The sequence below is a fragment of the Alligator sinensis genome, unplaced genomic scaffold (genome assembly GCF_000455745.1).
Source record: "Alligator sinensis unplaced genomic scaffold, ASM45574v1 scaffold974_2, whole genome shotgun sequence".
Lineage (NCBI taxonomy): Eukaryota > Metazoa > Chordata > Crocodylia > Alligatoridae > Alligator > Alligator sinensis.
The window spans coordinates 1324398-1341463 of NW_005842369.1; the positions used below are offsets into that span (position 1 = coordinate 1324398).

Consider the following 17066-nt stretch of genomic DNA (forward strand, 5'->3'; position numbering starts at 1 on the left):
GCCTTCCCACAGCCACCTACCTCTGCACTGCCTGGCTCCCTGCAGTAGCAGGAGGGATGAATTAAAGATGACCCTTCAATAATTAGATTCGATACTTGGAAAATTTAAACAAATTTATGAATTTTTCCATGTCTAGCATCTAATTATTGGGAGATCATCTCAAGTTCAGAGTCACCTTAGATTCAAGTAAATACAGTGTGTGTGAGATCATTCATCACATGAAAGCACTGTTTTTAAATTATGTCAAACATTTGTGTGTTACAGGATTTAATCTGTGCAAGTTGTTGATTGTTCTAGCACTAAAATGCTACATTTTTGTCTGTGTATATTTTCAGCTGTGCTACTTATTTACTTATTTTTAAACTACATAGCAAGAAGTAAGGACGTTCACAATTATATTTCAATCTGGATCTCTAATTTCTCTATAGGGAGGTCATGTACTGTCTCCCACCCTCACTCCATTGACTGCAATATGAAACTGGCTGCTGCTTTGTATGTTTTACCTAGATGAGCTCTCATTATATGATATATATCCCTTCCTAGGCTTATGTAGTCTTCTACAGGCACAAGGCATTCTAATGACACAGCCTCATTAAATATCTTGGTCAGAATCATAATCTGGGATCCTTTGGCTTTAGAGGCCACCATTTTTTCTCTAAGAAGCCCAGATTTCATTAAATTTAAAGTATTTGATGACACTTTATTCAGACTGGAAAGAGAATTGGCATAGAAAGGTATCGCATGCATCTCGCTTGTAGAGCTAAACAACAAAACAGTGAACATGGTTCTCTTCCAGGGCAGGCGCTACTGGGCTCTATAGAGGTTCATGATTTTTCTAGTACATGGATATCTTAGAATTAATTAAACTTGAGGTATAGCCAGTACTGTATTCTCTACTTTCCCTTTTCTGTAGAGTGTGGTCATGGTTGTATTCAGTGAAGATAAGAACAGAGACGAACAGCTGAAGTACTGGAAATACTGGCATTCACGGCAGCACACAGCTAAACAGAGAGTCCTTGACATAGGTAAGTACTTAAATTCTAGAGCCAGTAAAGGACTTGAGCCACCTCAGGATTTGGCTTTTGTAGAAGCCCAATTGGGATTTGGAAATGGATTGTTTTTCTGCCTAAATTTTCCTAAGGAGCCTGAACTGGTAGGCTTGCTCTTAAGACACTTGCCACATGCTGACAGGATTGGGCCCCCTACAGATGGAGTTGGGACCACTTTGTTTTTAAAAAAAGGTGGAAGATGGGAAGATGATGGTGATGACACTGCCCCCCTTTTCTGTAATGTTCTGGTCACAGTGCTTGTTCAGGAAGTAGGAGAGCTGGGCTTATAGATTTCATGTGGCTGGAAGGGACCTCGGAAGATCATCAAGTCCTGCCCCAGGGGCAGGAAGTTGGCTAGGGTGAAAGGATGCCAACAAGATAAGCATCTAGATGTTTCTTAAAAGTGCCCAGAGTTGATGCTTATCCACCTCTGGAGGGAGTCTATTCCAGGCCTTGGGGGCTCAGACAGTAAAGAAGTTTTTCCTTGTGTCCAACCTAAAATGGTCTTGGAGTTTGACTGTTGGACCTTGCTATCCCTTGGGGCACTCTGGTGAACAGGTGTTCCCCCAGATCCTGATGCATATGCCTTATATACTTATAGACTGCCACCAGGTCACCCCTGAGCCTGTGCTTTTCCAGGCTGAAGAGTCCCATGTCTCTCTTCATAAGGCCTGTTCTCTTGCCCTCTGATCATGTAGGTGGCTCTACTCTGGACTCTCTCAAGCTTCTCCATATCCTTCTTGAATTGTGGAGCCCAGAATTGGATGCAGTACTCCAGCTGCGGCCTCACCAAGGCTGAGTACAGCGGGAGGATGACATCCTGCGATTTACTTGAGAAACATCTATAGATGCAAGCCAGAGTTTTGTTTGCTTTACCAGCTGCAATATTGCATTGGTGGCTCATATTATCTTGTGGTCAGTCATGACCCCCAAGTCCCTTTTGGCTGTGGTGCTAGCATGCGTAGCACTGCCAAGCCTATAAGCGTGATGCAGGGTTTTTTACTTGAGGTGGAGGACCTTGCATTTTTCCGTATTGAATGTCATCAAGTTTTTGTCCACCAACTTTCTAAGTCTATCAAGGTCAGCCTGGATCACCAGCCTATCCTTGGATGTGGACGCTCTACCCCAAAATTTGGTGTCATTGGCAAACTTGGCCAGTCTGCTTCTGACATCAGTGTCCACATCGTTAATAAAGAGGTTAAAGAGTGCAGGTCCAAGGATGGAGCCTTGAGGGACACCACTGTTCATGGAGTGCCATGATGATTCGCTTCCAATGACCACCACTCTTTGGGTCTGGACTCAGGGCCAGTTCCCCAGCCATCGGACTGTGATGTAGCGGAGGCTGCAGTTGGCCAATTTTTGCGTGAGAAGATCATGGGATGAGATCAAAGGCTTTTTTAAAGTCCCAGATATATGATGTCAATCTCTTCTTCCTTGTCCAGGTGATATGTCGCCAGGTCATAGAAGGAAATGAGATTGGTCAGGCAGGACCTACTCGCAACAAACCTGTGCTGGCTATCCCTCAGTACATTACCATTTCTTGACAAGCTTGCTGATGGCCTCTTTGATAATTTTTTCCAAAATCTTTCCAGGGATTTGAGATCAAGCTGATTGGCCTGTAGTTCCCCAGATCTACTTTCCTCCCTTTCCTGAAGATAGGCATCACACTGGCCTTCTTCCAATCTTTGGGTACTTCACCTGAGCATCATGAGTTGTCCAGTATCCTTGCCAGTGACTGGGCTATGATGCCTACCAGCTCCTTAAGTACTGTGGGGTGCAGTCTGTCAGGACCAGCTGACTTGAAGGTGTCCAGTCTCTCAAGGTGTTCCTTTACAAGGTCTACACAGATGTTGGGTATAAATTTACCCTCACCCTGGCCATCCCGCATCATGTTAGGCAGGGCAGTCCCGTTGGGCTTGTGAAAAACTGACACACAGTACACATTAAGCAGGCTCACTTTTTCCTGCGTGTCGGTTGTCAGTTGTCCTATTTGGTTTAGCAGGGGTTCAATGTTATCCTTGCTTTTCTTCTGACTCTCCACATATCTGAAAAAGGGCTTTTTATTATCTTTGCTATGTGTAGCCAGTTGGAGTTCGGTTGCAGCCTTGGCTTTCCTGGTTCACTCTCTACAGGTACGGACCAGTGCAGAATTCTCCTCTTTAGTGGTGATTCCTGTCTTCCATCCTTTATAAGCCTCTCTTTTTAGATGTAGAAGGTCCATGAGTTCCCTGCTGAGCCAAGGGGGTTGATGTGCCTTTTTGCTACCTTTCCTCCAAGATAGGATAGACATCCCTTGTGCTTTCAGGATCGCTCCCTTAAAGAGCAACCACTCATCTTGGACTCCCTTCCCTGTCCAGTCATGGCCCCTTAGGGCCTCGACAACAAGCCTCCTGAGCTTATCAAAGTCAGCTTTTCTAAAGTGGCGAACGTCTGCATTGCTGACTGACTTGCCAGCTTTGCAATGGATAGTGAAAGTGATCAGCTCCTGGTCACTGTCTCCCAGCTTTCCTTAAATTCTTTGGCCAGTACCAGGTCCAGTAGCGCTTTACCTGTTGTCAGTCCATGGACTGCTTGAGTCAGGTAGAGCTCATCCATGCATGTGAAGGAGCTTTGTGACTGTTCAGATTTGGCCAAGTGCTCTTCCCATGAGAAGTCCGGGTAGTTGAAGTCTCCCATGACAACTATGCACCGAGAGCAATGCACCATGCAGTTGTTCTATTCTTTTCCTAGCCTGATGGGGTTCAAATTCACATTTTTCATCTCCCAAAAGAGTGCCCCAAACAGCAGGCTATATGTTAAGGTAGGTGGAATGTACTCTCAAGCCCTCGTGTAGAAGCTGTGCCAATGGGCAGAAGAGGCTTCAAGATGTATTGAGCCAAAGAGAGAGACAGCAAGATGAAGCATGATTCTATAGTCTAGAGATTAGGGTACTCACTGGGGAGGAGTCATCCTTGGTTGCTGTTCCTATACAAAACTGTTACAGGATGTTTCACAACTGATCAAAGTCTATGTAGAGACCTGCTGTATTATGGAGATGTGTGGTGGAACTTTTAAAGACATGGGACTAAGTGATTACAGCTAAAGGCTTTTACCCCATCTGTTAAGATTGCTGTACCCTCAGGATCAGGCTGAGGGGAATAGTCAACAAAGCAAGGGTGCTGTGAAACAACTGTTCATTGTGAAGGAGGAGTGGACCCGCACAATACTCCTTTTGCGTGGGGGTGGGGAGCAGGGTTTGCCATCTTAGAATAAAAAAAAGACAAATATACTAAAAGTCAAACACCTACTATAACATATGTTTTAATTTTATTACAAAAAAAAAAATTGTCATGATTTGTGTTTGCGTAGTGTATATAGAGGTGATTGCATAACTGAAAATAGTCTTACTTTTGTATATTGTAGAGGGTGATTGGGGGGTATGTATGGTGGGGTGGGGTGCATGTGTGGGGGGTTGTGAAGGTGTGGCTGTGTGGAATGTTATGTTGGGGGGTGTGCATATGTCAGTGGCGGTTGTGGAAGAAGGGCATGGGTGTGTGAGGTTTGTGGGGGGGGGGGGGGAGTGTAGCCCCCCCCCCACACTTCCCGACATGGCACGCAGCCCCCCGCTGCTGGTAGCAGCAGCAGGCGGCATGGGGGGGGGGTCAGGGGCCTTGGGCCCGGCACAGGTGCTGGTGCTGAGCAGGGCGTGGTTCCAGGTAGCACTGTGGCGCGGGGGTGAGGGAAAGCAGCCTGCCCGGCCCACCTCTATCACAGGGGCTCCACGTGGTGTGCCTGCAGCTCCTGCACTTGCACCAAGTGAAGCCCCATTCTAGACTCGACAGGGAAGCAGGAGGCAGGGCTCCTTCCACTCCCGACAGAGCCCAGGGACCTGCACGGCAGGGGGAGGGGAACACAGCTGGCTCCAGCATGGGGCTTCCCCGAGTACGTGTGTGGGAGCTGCAGGTGCGTGGCTTGAAGCCCCCACAATAGAGCCGGGCCGGGCAGGCTGCGCTCCTCGCCTCTGCATGCAGCACTAGCCAGAGCCACGCCCCACTGGATGCCAGTGCCTGCGCCAGGCACTAGCACCCTGAGTGCCTACCGCCTGCTCTTGCTGCCAGCAGCAGGGGCTGTGCACCATGTGGAGGAGTGTGTGTGCGTGTGTGGGGGGGGGGGGGGGGAGGTGGTCCCCACACCTTCCATCCTCCCTCACACCCTGCCCAGCCAAGCTCTGTGTTCTCACCACTCCCCTCGGCGTAGGCTCTGCACTGCTCTCCGTGCTTCTGCTCAGCTGCAGCTCCACTGCCCCACACTGGCCCCCACCCCTGCCGCTTCCCTACCTGCTGCCTGGAGCAAGCTGGATGTCTGGGAAGCCAAGCAGGTTCCCATGGGGGTGGCTACAGCAGGGGCAGCAGCCGCTCTGCCCAGAAGCTGCATGCTGGTAGGACTGAGCCCTTCTGCCCACAGGGGTGGGAACAAGGCACAATAGAGTATGTTTGGGGGTGCATGCATGCATGGGCGCCTTGCTCCCACCCTTGTGGGCAGAAGGGCTGGGAGGGGCACAATTCCTTCATGGGCTCTGCAGGCTGGATGAAAGTGCTTGGTGGGCTGGATCCAGCCTGTGGGCCATATTTTGCCTGGCCCTGATCTATCAACATCCTCTTTGTAGCAATCTTTTATACATTTGACTGTTATCAAATCCATAGTGTTCACTTTTCCAAACTAAATAATCCAAATTCTTCCTCCCCCCCCCCCCCCCCCCCCCCCACCATATCTTTCTTTCTTCCAAACTAAGTGAAGCCTCACTACTACTCCAGGTGAACCTCACCAGTATTGAATATCCCAAACTTTCTTTTATTTGAATCTTTCACTCTGTTGTAAGATTACTATAGTTTAGATGTTATCTCCATGGGAAATGTATATTGATATAAAATAATGTACAAATTTAAACTACTATTGTTATACCAATAAAACACTTTATGGTATGGACCCTCTTATTCTGGTAAGAGTGATTTTTTTTCCCATCCCCCAGGATATCTTATATCTCACTGAAAGCAGCCTAAAGTCAGCTAAAAAGATACTTTTCCATAATAAGCGTTGTCACGGGGAGCTATACCAATGTAACTATACAGGTATAACTAGTGAAAATTTCCTATGTAGACAAGCCCTAAAAAAAGTCATAAAGGTCAGTGCAGCCTGATTTATATATTCATGGACACTTGCTAGGAAAAGCACTTATCTATGTGCTGATTATGCTTTGCTGAAAACCAATGCAACTACTCACATTTTTAAAGTTAAGCATGTACTAAGTCTCTCATAAATCAGTGGAGCTTAAGTACTTTACTGAATCAGGGTATCTGCATATGCCTAGATTCATTAACCTTTAACTAAAGCATTACAGAGGGCTCTTGTAATTGGTTCATAAGGATTTCTGCATTAGTGCTACTCCTGTTTATTTCTTGATTTTTTTGTAGTTAAGCTTCTTCATCTTTTTTTTTTTTTAAGTCTACACTGCTGTCAATAGCTAAGTTTTCGAGTTGTTAAATATGACTAATTGGTAGCTTCTTTTTAGTTGGAAGAGTTATCAAAATTGTTGATAGCATTCTAATAATGTTAGAGATCATGGAAACATATACGATATAGTGGAATACTATCTTTTAGAAATTCACAGTACAGTTTCAGTGATTTTTTTTTAGTGGAATTAATCTATATTTGTTTATTTGCTGCCTTTGCTTTCTTGAGTGCTAGATTTACAATATTTCTCCTAATTGTGCTTTTTTCCCCTGTGTTTCTCAGATGTTTTTGTTCCACAACAAGTTAAGGAAAGCTTTTGCAATGTGGTCGATGCAAAAGAATTCCATATTTTAAAAATAAGTTTCTGTTTTTAACGTATATTTAAGATACATTGACGAGCATGTTCATTCAACCATATGTTTACAGAGTTCTGTCCAAGGCCCTGAGCCTTTGACAGTGCTCAGAGTATTGCTGTATCCACTAAGATCTCCATCAAAATGAATGAATAGGGCTCAGGTATAGGATCAGGCTCAAGATTCTGTCATGCCATCTCCATTCATCACTTGTTGAATTAGTGTAGAAATCTGATGCGTATGAAAACTCCATTTCTAAATTTTCGTTGATCCTGCTATGAAGGCATTCCTCCTATTAGAAAGCAGGGTTGCAAAACAGAATACCTATGCAAATAGCCATCCTTAATCTCTCTTAAGCTCAGAGTCAAGGTAGTGTGATTGACTGCTGACAAGCACATGAGGCTTCTGCCTCTCTTTGTTTTTAACATGTAACTCTTTGTCTTAGGAAGAACTGGAAGTGAAGCTGCTTGATTTCCCTTAATGATTTATTCCAATAGACTCGTCTAGTATTCATTTTGCCAAAGGTATTTACAAGCTCCTCTTGGAACCTGCAACTTCTCTCTCCAGGTGCTTGGGAACATTTCAGTGCTGGGGAACCTCAAGTCTCCATCTGCAGTAATCTGCACCAGATAGCATTATAAAGAATCTGATAGACCAAAGCAGGCAGATTTTATTCTCATCCTAATTTGCCGATTTTAATGTCTGCAGTCCCATTAGTAAACACTTCAGGGCTGGGATATTTTCCAGCCATTTCTCCTGCGAGTCCCCTACTATGTTTTTAGGAATAATCAGTTAATGCATAATGGGCATGTTTTAGAATAAGAATACATTATAAAGGGTTAATAAGTGATTAATAGATGCAAAAATGGTTACTCATTTATCATGATTTTTTTTTCATGATATAATTATGATAATTTAGGCCATGTTCTCTTCATGCCTATAACCTGCAATATCTATTAAATATGTATGAATCCTTTATAAGCTATTTATAAATGTATATTTAATATGAAATGTGACCTAGAAATAACATGTACAATAGTACATTGAAATAATGATGCAGAGAGTGAAAAGAGGAATTGCTTTACCATAGGTATCATGGAATGGTACTTATGGTTCCAGGTGGGATATAGTGATGGGATGCCTAACAGCAGGGCTTTTCATGCATCTGTGTCAGCAGTGTCCTGTTGGCATCTTCTTTGCACCATTTGGGTTCTCTGAATTAAAGATAGGTTCAAGCTACAAACTGCAAATCTGAGAACAAATTCTACTTAAACTCTAGGGCTTAAGCCCTGGGGATTTGGTTTGAATTCATCTCTACTTTGAACTTTTCATAAAAGCCATAGTCTACTGATCATGTGAATAAAGTGAAGTTTCACAGCAAGCTGATGTCTCAGTATCTGCATTCAGGCTGGCCTCAGCACTGACAGCACAATACCAGAAATGTGGTAAGCTATCATGGGATGTCTGTACCATGTCAAACTATGCTAGAGATGATGCTGTGACCACTCTGCACTCTCATGTGTTCCATGTGTATGGAGTGCTTTAAATGTCAGGTAGCTGCTGTTAAAAGAATGATGGGTGTCCTTGTCATGTTCAGGAGTGGCACTGGCCCTTATTCTGTGTGTACTGTATGTAAATACAAGCAGTGCAACTGCTTTTTGGTGTGCAGCAACTGGGCAGAGCATGTTCATGGTAGTGCTGTCTAGCAGACTTAGATATCAAGGACATACCCCAGAGTGCTGCTATTCACAGTTGAATATTGTGGCTGCTTGCAGACATTAAAAAAGCTAAAAATGATGCTTTACTTTAAACCCAATGCATTACTGCACCAAGTCCTGCGCATGCCCTGAAGAGGCAGCACCTTAGTTGGCCCAGCTTGCCTGATGTCTGTATAGATTATGTGCTTTAGTGGGGCTTTTTCTGGCACTTTTATGTAATAGCTGATTGAAGCAGCTTTTGCTAAAAGTGCCAAAAATCCCCACTGAAGCGCCTGATCTTTATAGATGTTGCAGAGCTGGGTCAGAGTAATGCTATGCTTCTGTCAATAAAGCACATCTTTTTTTTGTTCATTTGTTTTTTTTAACATGTACAAGGAGCCTGTGTGACTTCCTTTGTTATAGTTTTTCAACAAAAGGAGGCTTTTGAAACTAATTCTTCCCTACTTCTCAAGGCCATGGAGGCAGAAATGGTCAGAAGGAGCCTGAAGAAAACACTGTGAACATCTTTCCAGCTTGGAGACCAACTGTTTTCCCTGCTGGTGGGAAGATCAGCCTTTTGAAGTCTGGCTGCAAGCATTGCTTCCCATTCAGCTCTATGGTGAATGATCCTTGCTGTTTTCCTGTGGGTCTGCCTGCTAAACTACTCACAGTGAGAGGGATTCTTAGCCAATAATTGGGATAGCAATGAAATAGTGAATCAGCTTCTGTTTGGATGATGATTATATTTAGGTCTCTGAATATTTGGATGATGGGCTCTTTTCTCTTTCCCCTCCCCCTCTGTTTTAGGATCATCTCTCAAAGACCTCTTTTCCCTCTGACTTGAATTTGCCTGCTGGAGGCAAGGGCTCAGTGGCCTTGCTCCCTCATTTCCCTTCAATTTAGTGCAACAGCTGAGAACCCTCTTAAGGTGGGAGGGCTGGTCTAGAGGTTAAGTTTGAGCTTCTCTGCGACGCTTTCTATGTGACCTTGGGCAAATCATTTGACCTCCCTATGATGTCTCAAATCCCCTTCTGGAAAATGGGATAAAATATGTCCTTGCTTCTTGGGCCATTGTGAGGATAATTACAGTGGAGTCCGAGGTGCTTAGATCTTGCAGTAATGGGGGTCAATATAAAAGCCTATGAAATTGATCTCCCATTAAAAAGTCCCTAAAGGTAGGCTTAACTTTAAATACATACTTAAATCCCACTGACATTAATGGAGCAAGCAGGTGCTGAACTGCTATTTTGAATAGGAAAGGACTTAAAAGCTTAAGGAAGCAGAGAGATATTTCAGAATTGAGACAAACTGCAAGTAGGGTTTCTGTGAAGGAGGCGCGTCCATCCTCTTCCTTCAGCAGTATGACTGAGAAATAATGACTCCCATTCAGGGGCATCCCACAGTGCACAAAGTCACAAGTTTCTCTTTTTTAAAACAAGATAGGACAAAACCCACAGCAGTAGATTACAGCACAGCTATGTCCTATTAATGTGTTCAGTATTGGCGCCATAATTTGATCAACAGTGGCCACGTCTACACGAGTCGTGGAATGTGCAGTTGTTACTGTGTAGTAGTAATGATTGCGCAGTAACTGGTAAGGCTGTGTTTAATGGCTATGTTTTGTTTTGGTTTCAGATTTGGACATTTTGGAGGACAGTGATTCATTTCGGTGCTTCGGATCACTGTTCTGTTTCGATTAGGCTGAATCTGTTTCGGAGTTGCAATGCTGTTTCAGTGATTTCAGCCATAAGCTATAATGAGGAATCACTGAAATGCCTGTAACATAGTCATTTCTAGCTTGATTCAGATGAAAAGAACAGGAATGGTCGCTCCTTCTGAGGCCATGAAGCCTGCCAAGTTTCAAGGAGATAGGTGCAGGAGTTTCTGTGAAACTGCCCCTCAAACTGTTCAAAGCAAAACTTGTGCATGTGGGGGGGTGGGTGTGTGTTAAGGTGCAGTGGGATGAAACCAGCAGGGATGGTAGCCTGTAACCGGGGGCCTTCCCGGTGCCGGTCAGTTTTCTGCCTGTCCACCTGTTTCTGGGCCAACTGCCTGCTCCTCTTTTGTTTGCCGTGCCTTGATGGAAAACTGATTCAGATGTTTCTCAGGCAGGAGGCTGCCCGTTTTAAGTGTCTTGAGGTAACATCTGTTCCGCAGCCCTGTACCTCCCCTAACACTGCATCCCATGCCTTGCACATTGCATCCTTCACCCCTTCCAGCTGTGGTACCCTCTCTGGGACCTTTGGCTCTCCCTTAGGCCCTGGCCCCACCTTCAGGCCAGTTGGCATACCGAGCCTCTTGCTCCGGGCATTCCTTGTGGTGGGCACCTGGCTCTTTGCCCCCCCCCCCGCCCCTTTGGGTCCTGACCCCAGCACAGACCAGTCATGGGTACCTCTGATATATTTTATTAGGCCAACTGAATAGTTAGAGAAATATATTTTAGCAAGCTTTCAGGTTTAAAAACCCTTCGTCAGGCTGAGGAACCATCTAGTTGGTGTGTGTGTGTGTGTGCTCTTCCTGGATGGAATGAATAGTGAAGCCACAGGCTGGCATACAATGCAGGCAAGAAAGCCAGCCAATGAAAATGTAAATTGAAGTATCGGGGGTGAGGGACAGGCTGAGGTGGGGGGAGGGAAGGGGGATGTAGCAGGTAAAAGTGGAGAGGTACCTGGGGAGTCGGATGTCAGGCAGGTTATAATGTGTCATAAATCCAATGTCTATATTGAGTCCATGAGTTTTTTTTTTTTTTTTTTTTTTTTTTTTTTTTGTATCCAGGAGGTTGATGAAGTGGAGTTGATAGGGTCATCTGTGAAAAGTGGTTTGACATCTGTTCTGAAGCTCCATATCTCCCCTAACACTGTGGCCCATGCCTTGCAGATGGCATCCCAGGCAGCTGAGCTCACCTGGAGCCTCAACTCCACTACAACCAGCAAGCCTCAGGCCTCTCAAAGATCTTACTGGTCTGCGTTTTCCCTAGCCAGGACTGTGTGCGTGTGTGGTGGCTGGAGGTTATAAGGTGTTTCTTACCCACCTTTCACCAGAGAGGTTTCCGGCCCTAGCATTTTTGGGGGGCTGCTGTGCCACCAGCAGTCCCACCAGGCCTGACCCTGGCAGGGTGCAGTTTTAGGTCATGCCCAGGACCTGGGGTCTTCTCCTTCCCCATAGCCCCAGTTCGTACCTCCAAGTTCATCCTGGCATGGGAGCTCAGCAGGGAGATGTTCTTCCCCTACTGGCTGGTGATACAGTGAGTACCACCTCCAGCTCTGAGATTGGAGCATTAAACAATGAGCTTAGGAGAATAGTGGGGGAGGCACTAAGGGCCCAGAAGGTAGAGGAGATGGGAGTCCACGAGGGATGGTTGTACCTTAAGGGGGCGATCCTCCAGGCCCAAAGGATAATAGTCCCTGAGAGAAGCAAGGGGGGTAAGAGTGCTCAGAAACCCCCTTGGCTCAGCAAGGGCATTCAGCGATGCCTGAGGACTAAAAGGGGGGCGTACAACCAGTGGAAGGGAGGAGCTATCACCAAGGAGGAGTACTCCTCCTCAGCCTGGGAGTGTAGGAGGGCTATTGGGAAGGCCAAGGCAGAGATGGAACTCAGGCTAGCGTCCAGGATTAAGGACAACAAAAAGTCCTGTTTCAAGTACATTGGGAGCAAGAAGAGGGCACCAGGCAATGTAGGGCCCCTGCAAGACACAAACGGTAATCTGGTGGCCACGCCAGACAAAGAAGCTGATATTTTTAACAGTTTCTTTGCCTCTGTTTTCCTGAACAGGGACCAGGATATCCCACCTACCAGAGGTAGGTGACAGTCTTGGGGATAGCTCTATCAAGCCTTCAGTCAGCGCAGATGTAGTTAAGGATTTCCTGGAAAGGCTAGACACTTTTAAATCTGCAGGCCTCATCTGGGGGTGCAGGTAATGGCTCTCGCCACTGTGCACACTCGCAGGAGTAGCATGGGGGACATGTGCCTCCTGGATCTGTTTGTGGGGTGAGGGCAGAGTGCCATTGTGCACTTGTACTTGGAGGATGCACCGGGTTCTTCCTGTCAGGTGTGCTCGGGTTGGGTCAGGTGGCCGTGCTGGGAGGGGGACTATGGGGGGGGGGGGCTAGAGACACTATCTTAGCCTCCCCCTAACCTTCCTCCCAGTGCTGCCACCACCACCCCATCCTGCCCGGCTGGAGTTCAGCTGCTGGGAAGAGACCAACACAGCCCCTGAGAGGAAGCATGGCAGTAAAGGGTGGGGGCAGCAGCCCACTCTTACCCCACACACACACATTTGGAGGGGCACACCTCCCTATGCTTCCCTTGGGGATGTGCACAGTGGTGGGAGCTGCCCCCCAGATGAGCTGCCAGCTCTGCCCTGCCCCAGCCCTGCTCCCTCCCTCACCGTGAGGGCCTCAATCTGCCCCCCCCACACCCCTTCCTTCCCCCTTCTCCTTCCTCCACAATACCCCCAACAGACTTACCAGCTGAACACTACTCTCCAGGCTGCATTTCTGGATGCATGCATGTTGAGGCTGTACCCATGCATGTGACATTTATTGGTGACATCAGCCAAAAAAAGCTGATTTGCTGATAATTTTAATCTTCCTCTTATTGGTACCAATACAATATGGACCAATGTATCGGTGCCCCTATATTTACAAGACCTCTTGTTCACCTCCTTCCAAGATGTGTTATCATTTGCATGAGGTATTTTTGCTCAGTCATCAACTAAAAGTGTGTCTTTGTGCACATTTTGAGATGTATGTGTGTCTCAATTTTTCTTGCTTGCATTCTTAAACAAAAATGAGATTGTGATGCCAATGTCTTCATTTAGAAAAATGACCTAAATTCACAGTGGAGATAGAAAGCAGTAACTTCCTCTCTAAACACACATATATTGTGACCAGTTGTTTTACCTTATGGAAGAAGGTGTCTGCCCTATGCCATGTCTGGGGCATAGGAACATTATGAATTCTTCCTAGTATGCAAATTGTTTCAAGCATTCCAGATGCATTGTTTCACTAGTCCAGACAGCACCCCTGCCTTTCAGAGCAGAAGATGTCTATTAATTATACTTCTCTCTCTCACATTAAGTTATTACCCTCACAACACTGGTGTTTTTGCTAGACAAATTTACATTAATCAACTGTTGTTTTTAAAACCCACATACTGTTTATTATTTTCTTAAAGAGAAAACAAGACTGAGAAAAGGAATACTAGGAATGCATAAGACCATCATTTACAGATGCAGAATATTATTCTCTTTATACAACTAACTACAAAGTTAGAAATCAACATATTTTTGAAGTGCAGATACAGACAAAAGTTAGAAGATAAGGATAGTTGCATTAAATAATTACAGCTGTCTTGTACAAAGTGCAATTACAGCCCTTAAAAGATTGACTTATTCCATGGAGAGATGACATGCTTTCTTGAAGAAACTGAAGTCTCTTTTAATCTGGAGTTAGAAGTATTAAAGGTGACAAGGAAAAGAGAAAACATAGGTTATTGTTTCTTTCTTCTGCTTTACCAAAACAACAACAAAAAACACAAAACAAAGATTCTTCATACAGTTTTTTCCTACTTTCCTTTACCTTAGAAATTCAGGCCTTGTATACATTGTTGTTCTCCTTGTCAATATTTTTTAGGTGATGACAATACCAATAAAGTTAGAATATCATGGGCCCCAAGGATGTGAAACCCAATTAACTGAGGGGATGCAGTTTCCTTTGGATGTTTTAAAAACCACTTGGGCTCATTTTTCCTGTTTCCAATTCAATTTGAGGGCAAAAACCCACATTTTTTTTTTTTTAAGATCTACCACCCCATGCCTTAAATTATAGGAAAGATGACATTTCCAAGTTCTGCTTTTTCATGTTTGATGGATATATTCCTGATGTATCTAACTTTAAAACGAGCACAATTTTTTTTTTTTTTTTTTTTTTTTTTTTTTTTTTTTTGGATAAATTCCAAAGTAAGCAAGATAAAGTGAGCTGCTCAGTCACGAAAAAGTAAAAAACAAAACACAAATGTATCTTTCTTTGCTGGTTATAAACATTTGTTCATTTGTTAAATGATCATGCTTTTAAACATACGTTTACTTGAAAAGGGTTTCTCATATTTCTGTCGGTAACAAATGGTACAAATGAAACTATCTGGGCCAAGGCATTCTACCAGTTTGGTTGCAGTGTAAAATACCTATAGCCTATAGGCCTGAACTTAGAATCTATCCTTTTGATTCCACAGATGGGTAAAAGCTGACTTCACTGCACAATTCATACATCCAGGACTTCATTTGCTTCCAGTGAATCTGTTAGGGCATTTCTTTTAAAATGTGTAAAGCTACTTTTTTTTTTTTTAATCTTGTGCCCCAGCCAGCCCCTCTGCTGCCCAATGCCACTACTTGGAGCCCAGGGCTGACCCCACCTGAGGCTGCTGCCAGCCTGGGGCTGTTCTGCCTCAGCTGAAAATGCTGCTGTCCCAGGGACACGTATAGACACTGCACCCAGGAGCAGTGTACTCTGGCACAAACTGCTCCAGAGTTTATCGTGTCACATTAATTGCATGTGTAGATGCACCCACAGTGAACACTGCGCCAAACCTCCCATTTCCTTGAAACAATGGAAGACCATATCCTGGTTATTGTTGCATCTCTAAAACAAAAATGAGCCATAAATTGTTCTTAGGATGAGTAATGGCAGAAGTCTTTTGTTCTCCTAGCATTTTAAAAATGTAATCAGCTTTCCAACCATCAGGGTTCAAAACCAGTGAGCCTTGCTCTTTGAGGGTTTCTAGTCTATATCAATCATAAATTCACAGAGTTGAAGGCCAGCAGGATCTATTAGATCATCTAACCTGATCTCCTACTTAGAACAAACCATTCGATTTTTACCTAGTTATCCCTGTATCAAGCTCAACCATTTGTGTTTGACTAAATCATATCTTTCAAAATTATAAGATAATGAGGAAGCATGTTTGAAGGAATAGTTCCTTTCTCCTCCAGGCTGATTTTGCTAATGACGGGAGTACTACTTAGATGTCACAAGCCATCTTCAAGGTTCATTGACCTCCTTGGCTTTTTTTTTTTTTTTTTTTTTCCAGTCATCTTTAAAATCCTCCTTTAAAGTGTTTCCTTTGTCTTCCCATTTTAGCCATTCCTTCTTGCTACCAAGTTAATGAGCACACTCATTTGTTCCTGTTGCAGAACTACTGATTTCTTGTGAAGAACAAAATCTCAAGTAAAAATAGAGGTCACACAGGGCACATCTACACATACAATTAATGTGCATGAATAAACTCCAGCACAGTTCACTCTGGAGTTTATTGTTCCCAGGTACAGGGTTTACACATGTGTCCAGGACTGCAGCACATTAAGCCAGGGTGGTACAGCCCTGGCTGGCAGATGGCTTCAGGGGTCAGCCTGCCAGCTTGAAGCTGCTCTGCCCTGGCTCGAGGGGCTGGTTGGGGCATAAGGGTGCTACTGTGTGGGGCTGGCTGGCAGGCAGCTCCCACATTGTAGCACCCTTGTGCCCCAGCCAGCTCCAGTCACCCTCTACACATGCATTGCGGTGCAGTAAATAACTCCACTGTAGGATAGTACCTGCAGCAGGCAGTACTAACCTATGGCAGAGTTAATTAGTTTACTCCAGGCTAATAGCTCTGCACGTGTAAATGGTGATGCTTTACTGTGGAGCTAATTAGGCAAATCTTTAGTAAGTATCTCTTGTAGATGCCCCCACAGTGTACTAAAGAGTATAGCTTAGCAGAAATATCACAGTGTGTTAAATTAGATTTATTAACAATTAAACATCAGAAAGGGACTTAAGAAGAAGGTAGAGCAGGAAGTTTCTAAAGTGCCAACCTGCCTTTCCATCTGCAGTGAAACATAAGTAACTGTAGGTTTTCCTGACACCTGAACCCCACCTGAATGAAAAGGCAAAGGGCAGACTTGAAGACTCATCCATGAACTTTAAGAATAAACGTATATATAATTTTTCTCAACATTTTTTAAAATTTGTTGTGTCCACAGCTGATTACAAGGAGAGTTTTAACACCATTGGGAATATTGAGGAAATTGCATACAACGCTGTGTCCTTTACTTGGGATGTCAATGAAGAAGCAAAGGTAGGTTATACACAGAGTGAATTGTATTCTTAATGGCATTTATTTATAAATATTATCTCTCCCATCCACCCCATTCTCCTCCTTAATTAACACAAGACAGTTGTGCAGAAGTGAGCAAATTCCACTTTCTCAAAGGTAGCCCAGGTGACTTGAGGTATGCGTATGGAATCTCTTTACGGCAAGATGGTATATCACAGGGGCAGGCAAAATACAGGTTGCCAGGCCGTTCTTTGGGGACCGTGGGACCCATAAAAATTTTAGAAAATTAGTATTTATCTGCTCCCTCCCAAAGATGACAGGATCCAGGGGCAGCAGGACCCAGGGGAAACTGGCAGCAGGACCCTGCAGCAAGGCCCCACCTAGCCCTG

At 44.6% G+C, this 17066-nt stretch overlaps 1 protein-coding gene across 6 annotated transcripts in view; it reads left to right on the forward strand.

The window, feature by feature from the left end:
* The window catches only part of GRHL2 (grainyhead like transcription factor 2), a 134346-nt gene that overhangs the window by 53165 nt on the left and 64115 nt on the right, over positions 1–17066 (forward strand). For all 6 annotated transcript variants that reach the window (XR_003095394.1, XM_006029281.3, XM_025210732.1 and 3 more), the window contains 2 exons: positions 914–1025; positions 16604–16698. Coding sequence is in view for 5 of the 6 variants with exons in the window: in XM_006029281.3 (XP_006029343.1) it covers positions 914–1025; positions 16604–16698 (207 nt within the window). In the remaining variant the exon portion in view is untranslated. The remainder of the gene's footprint in view (positions 1–913; positions 1026–16603; positions 16699–17066) is intronic.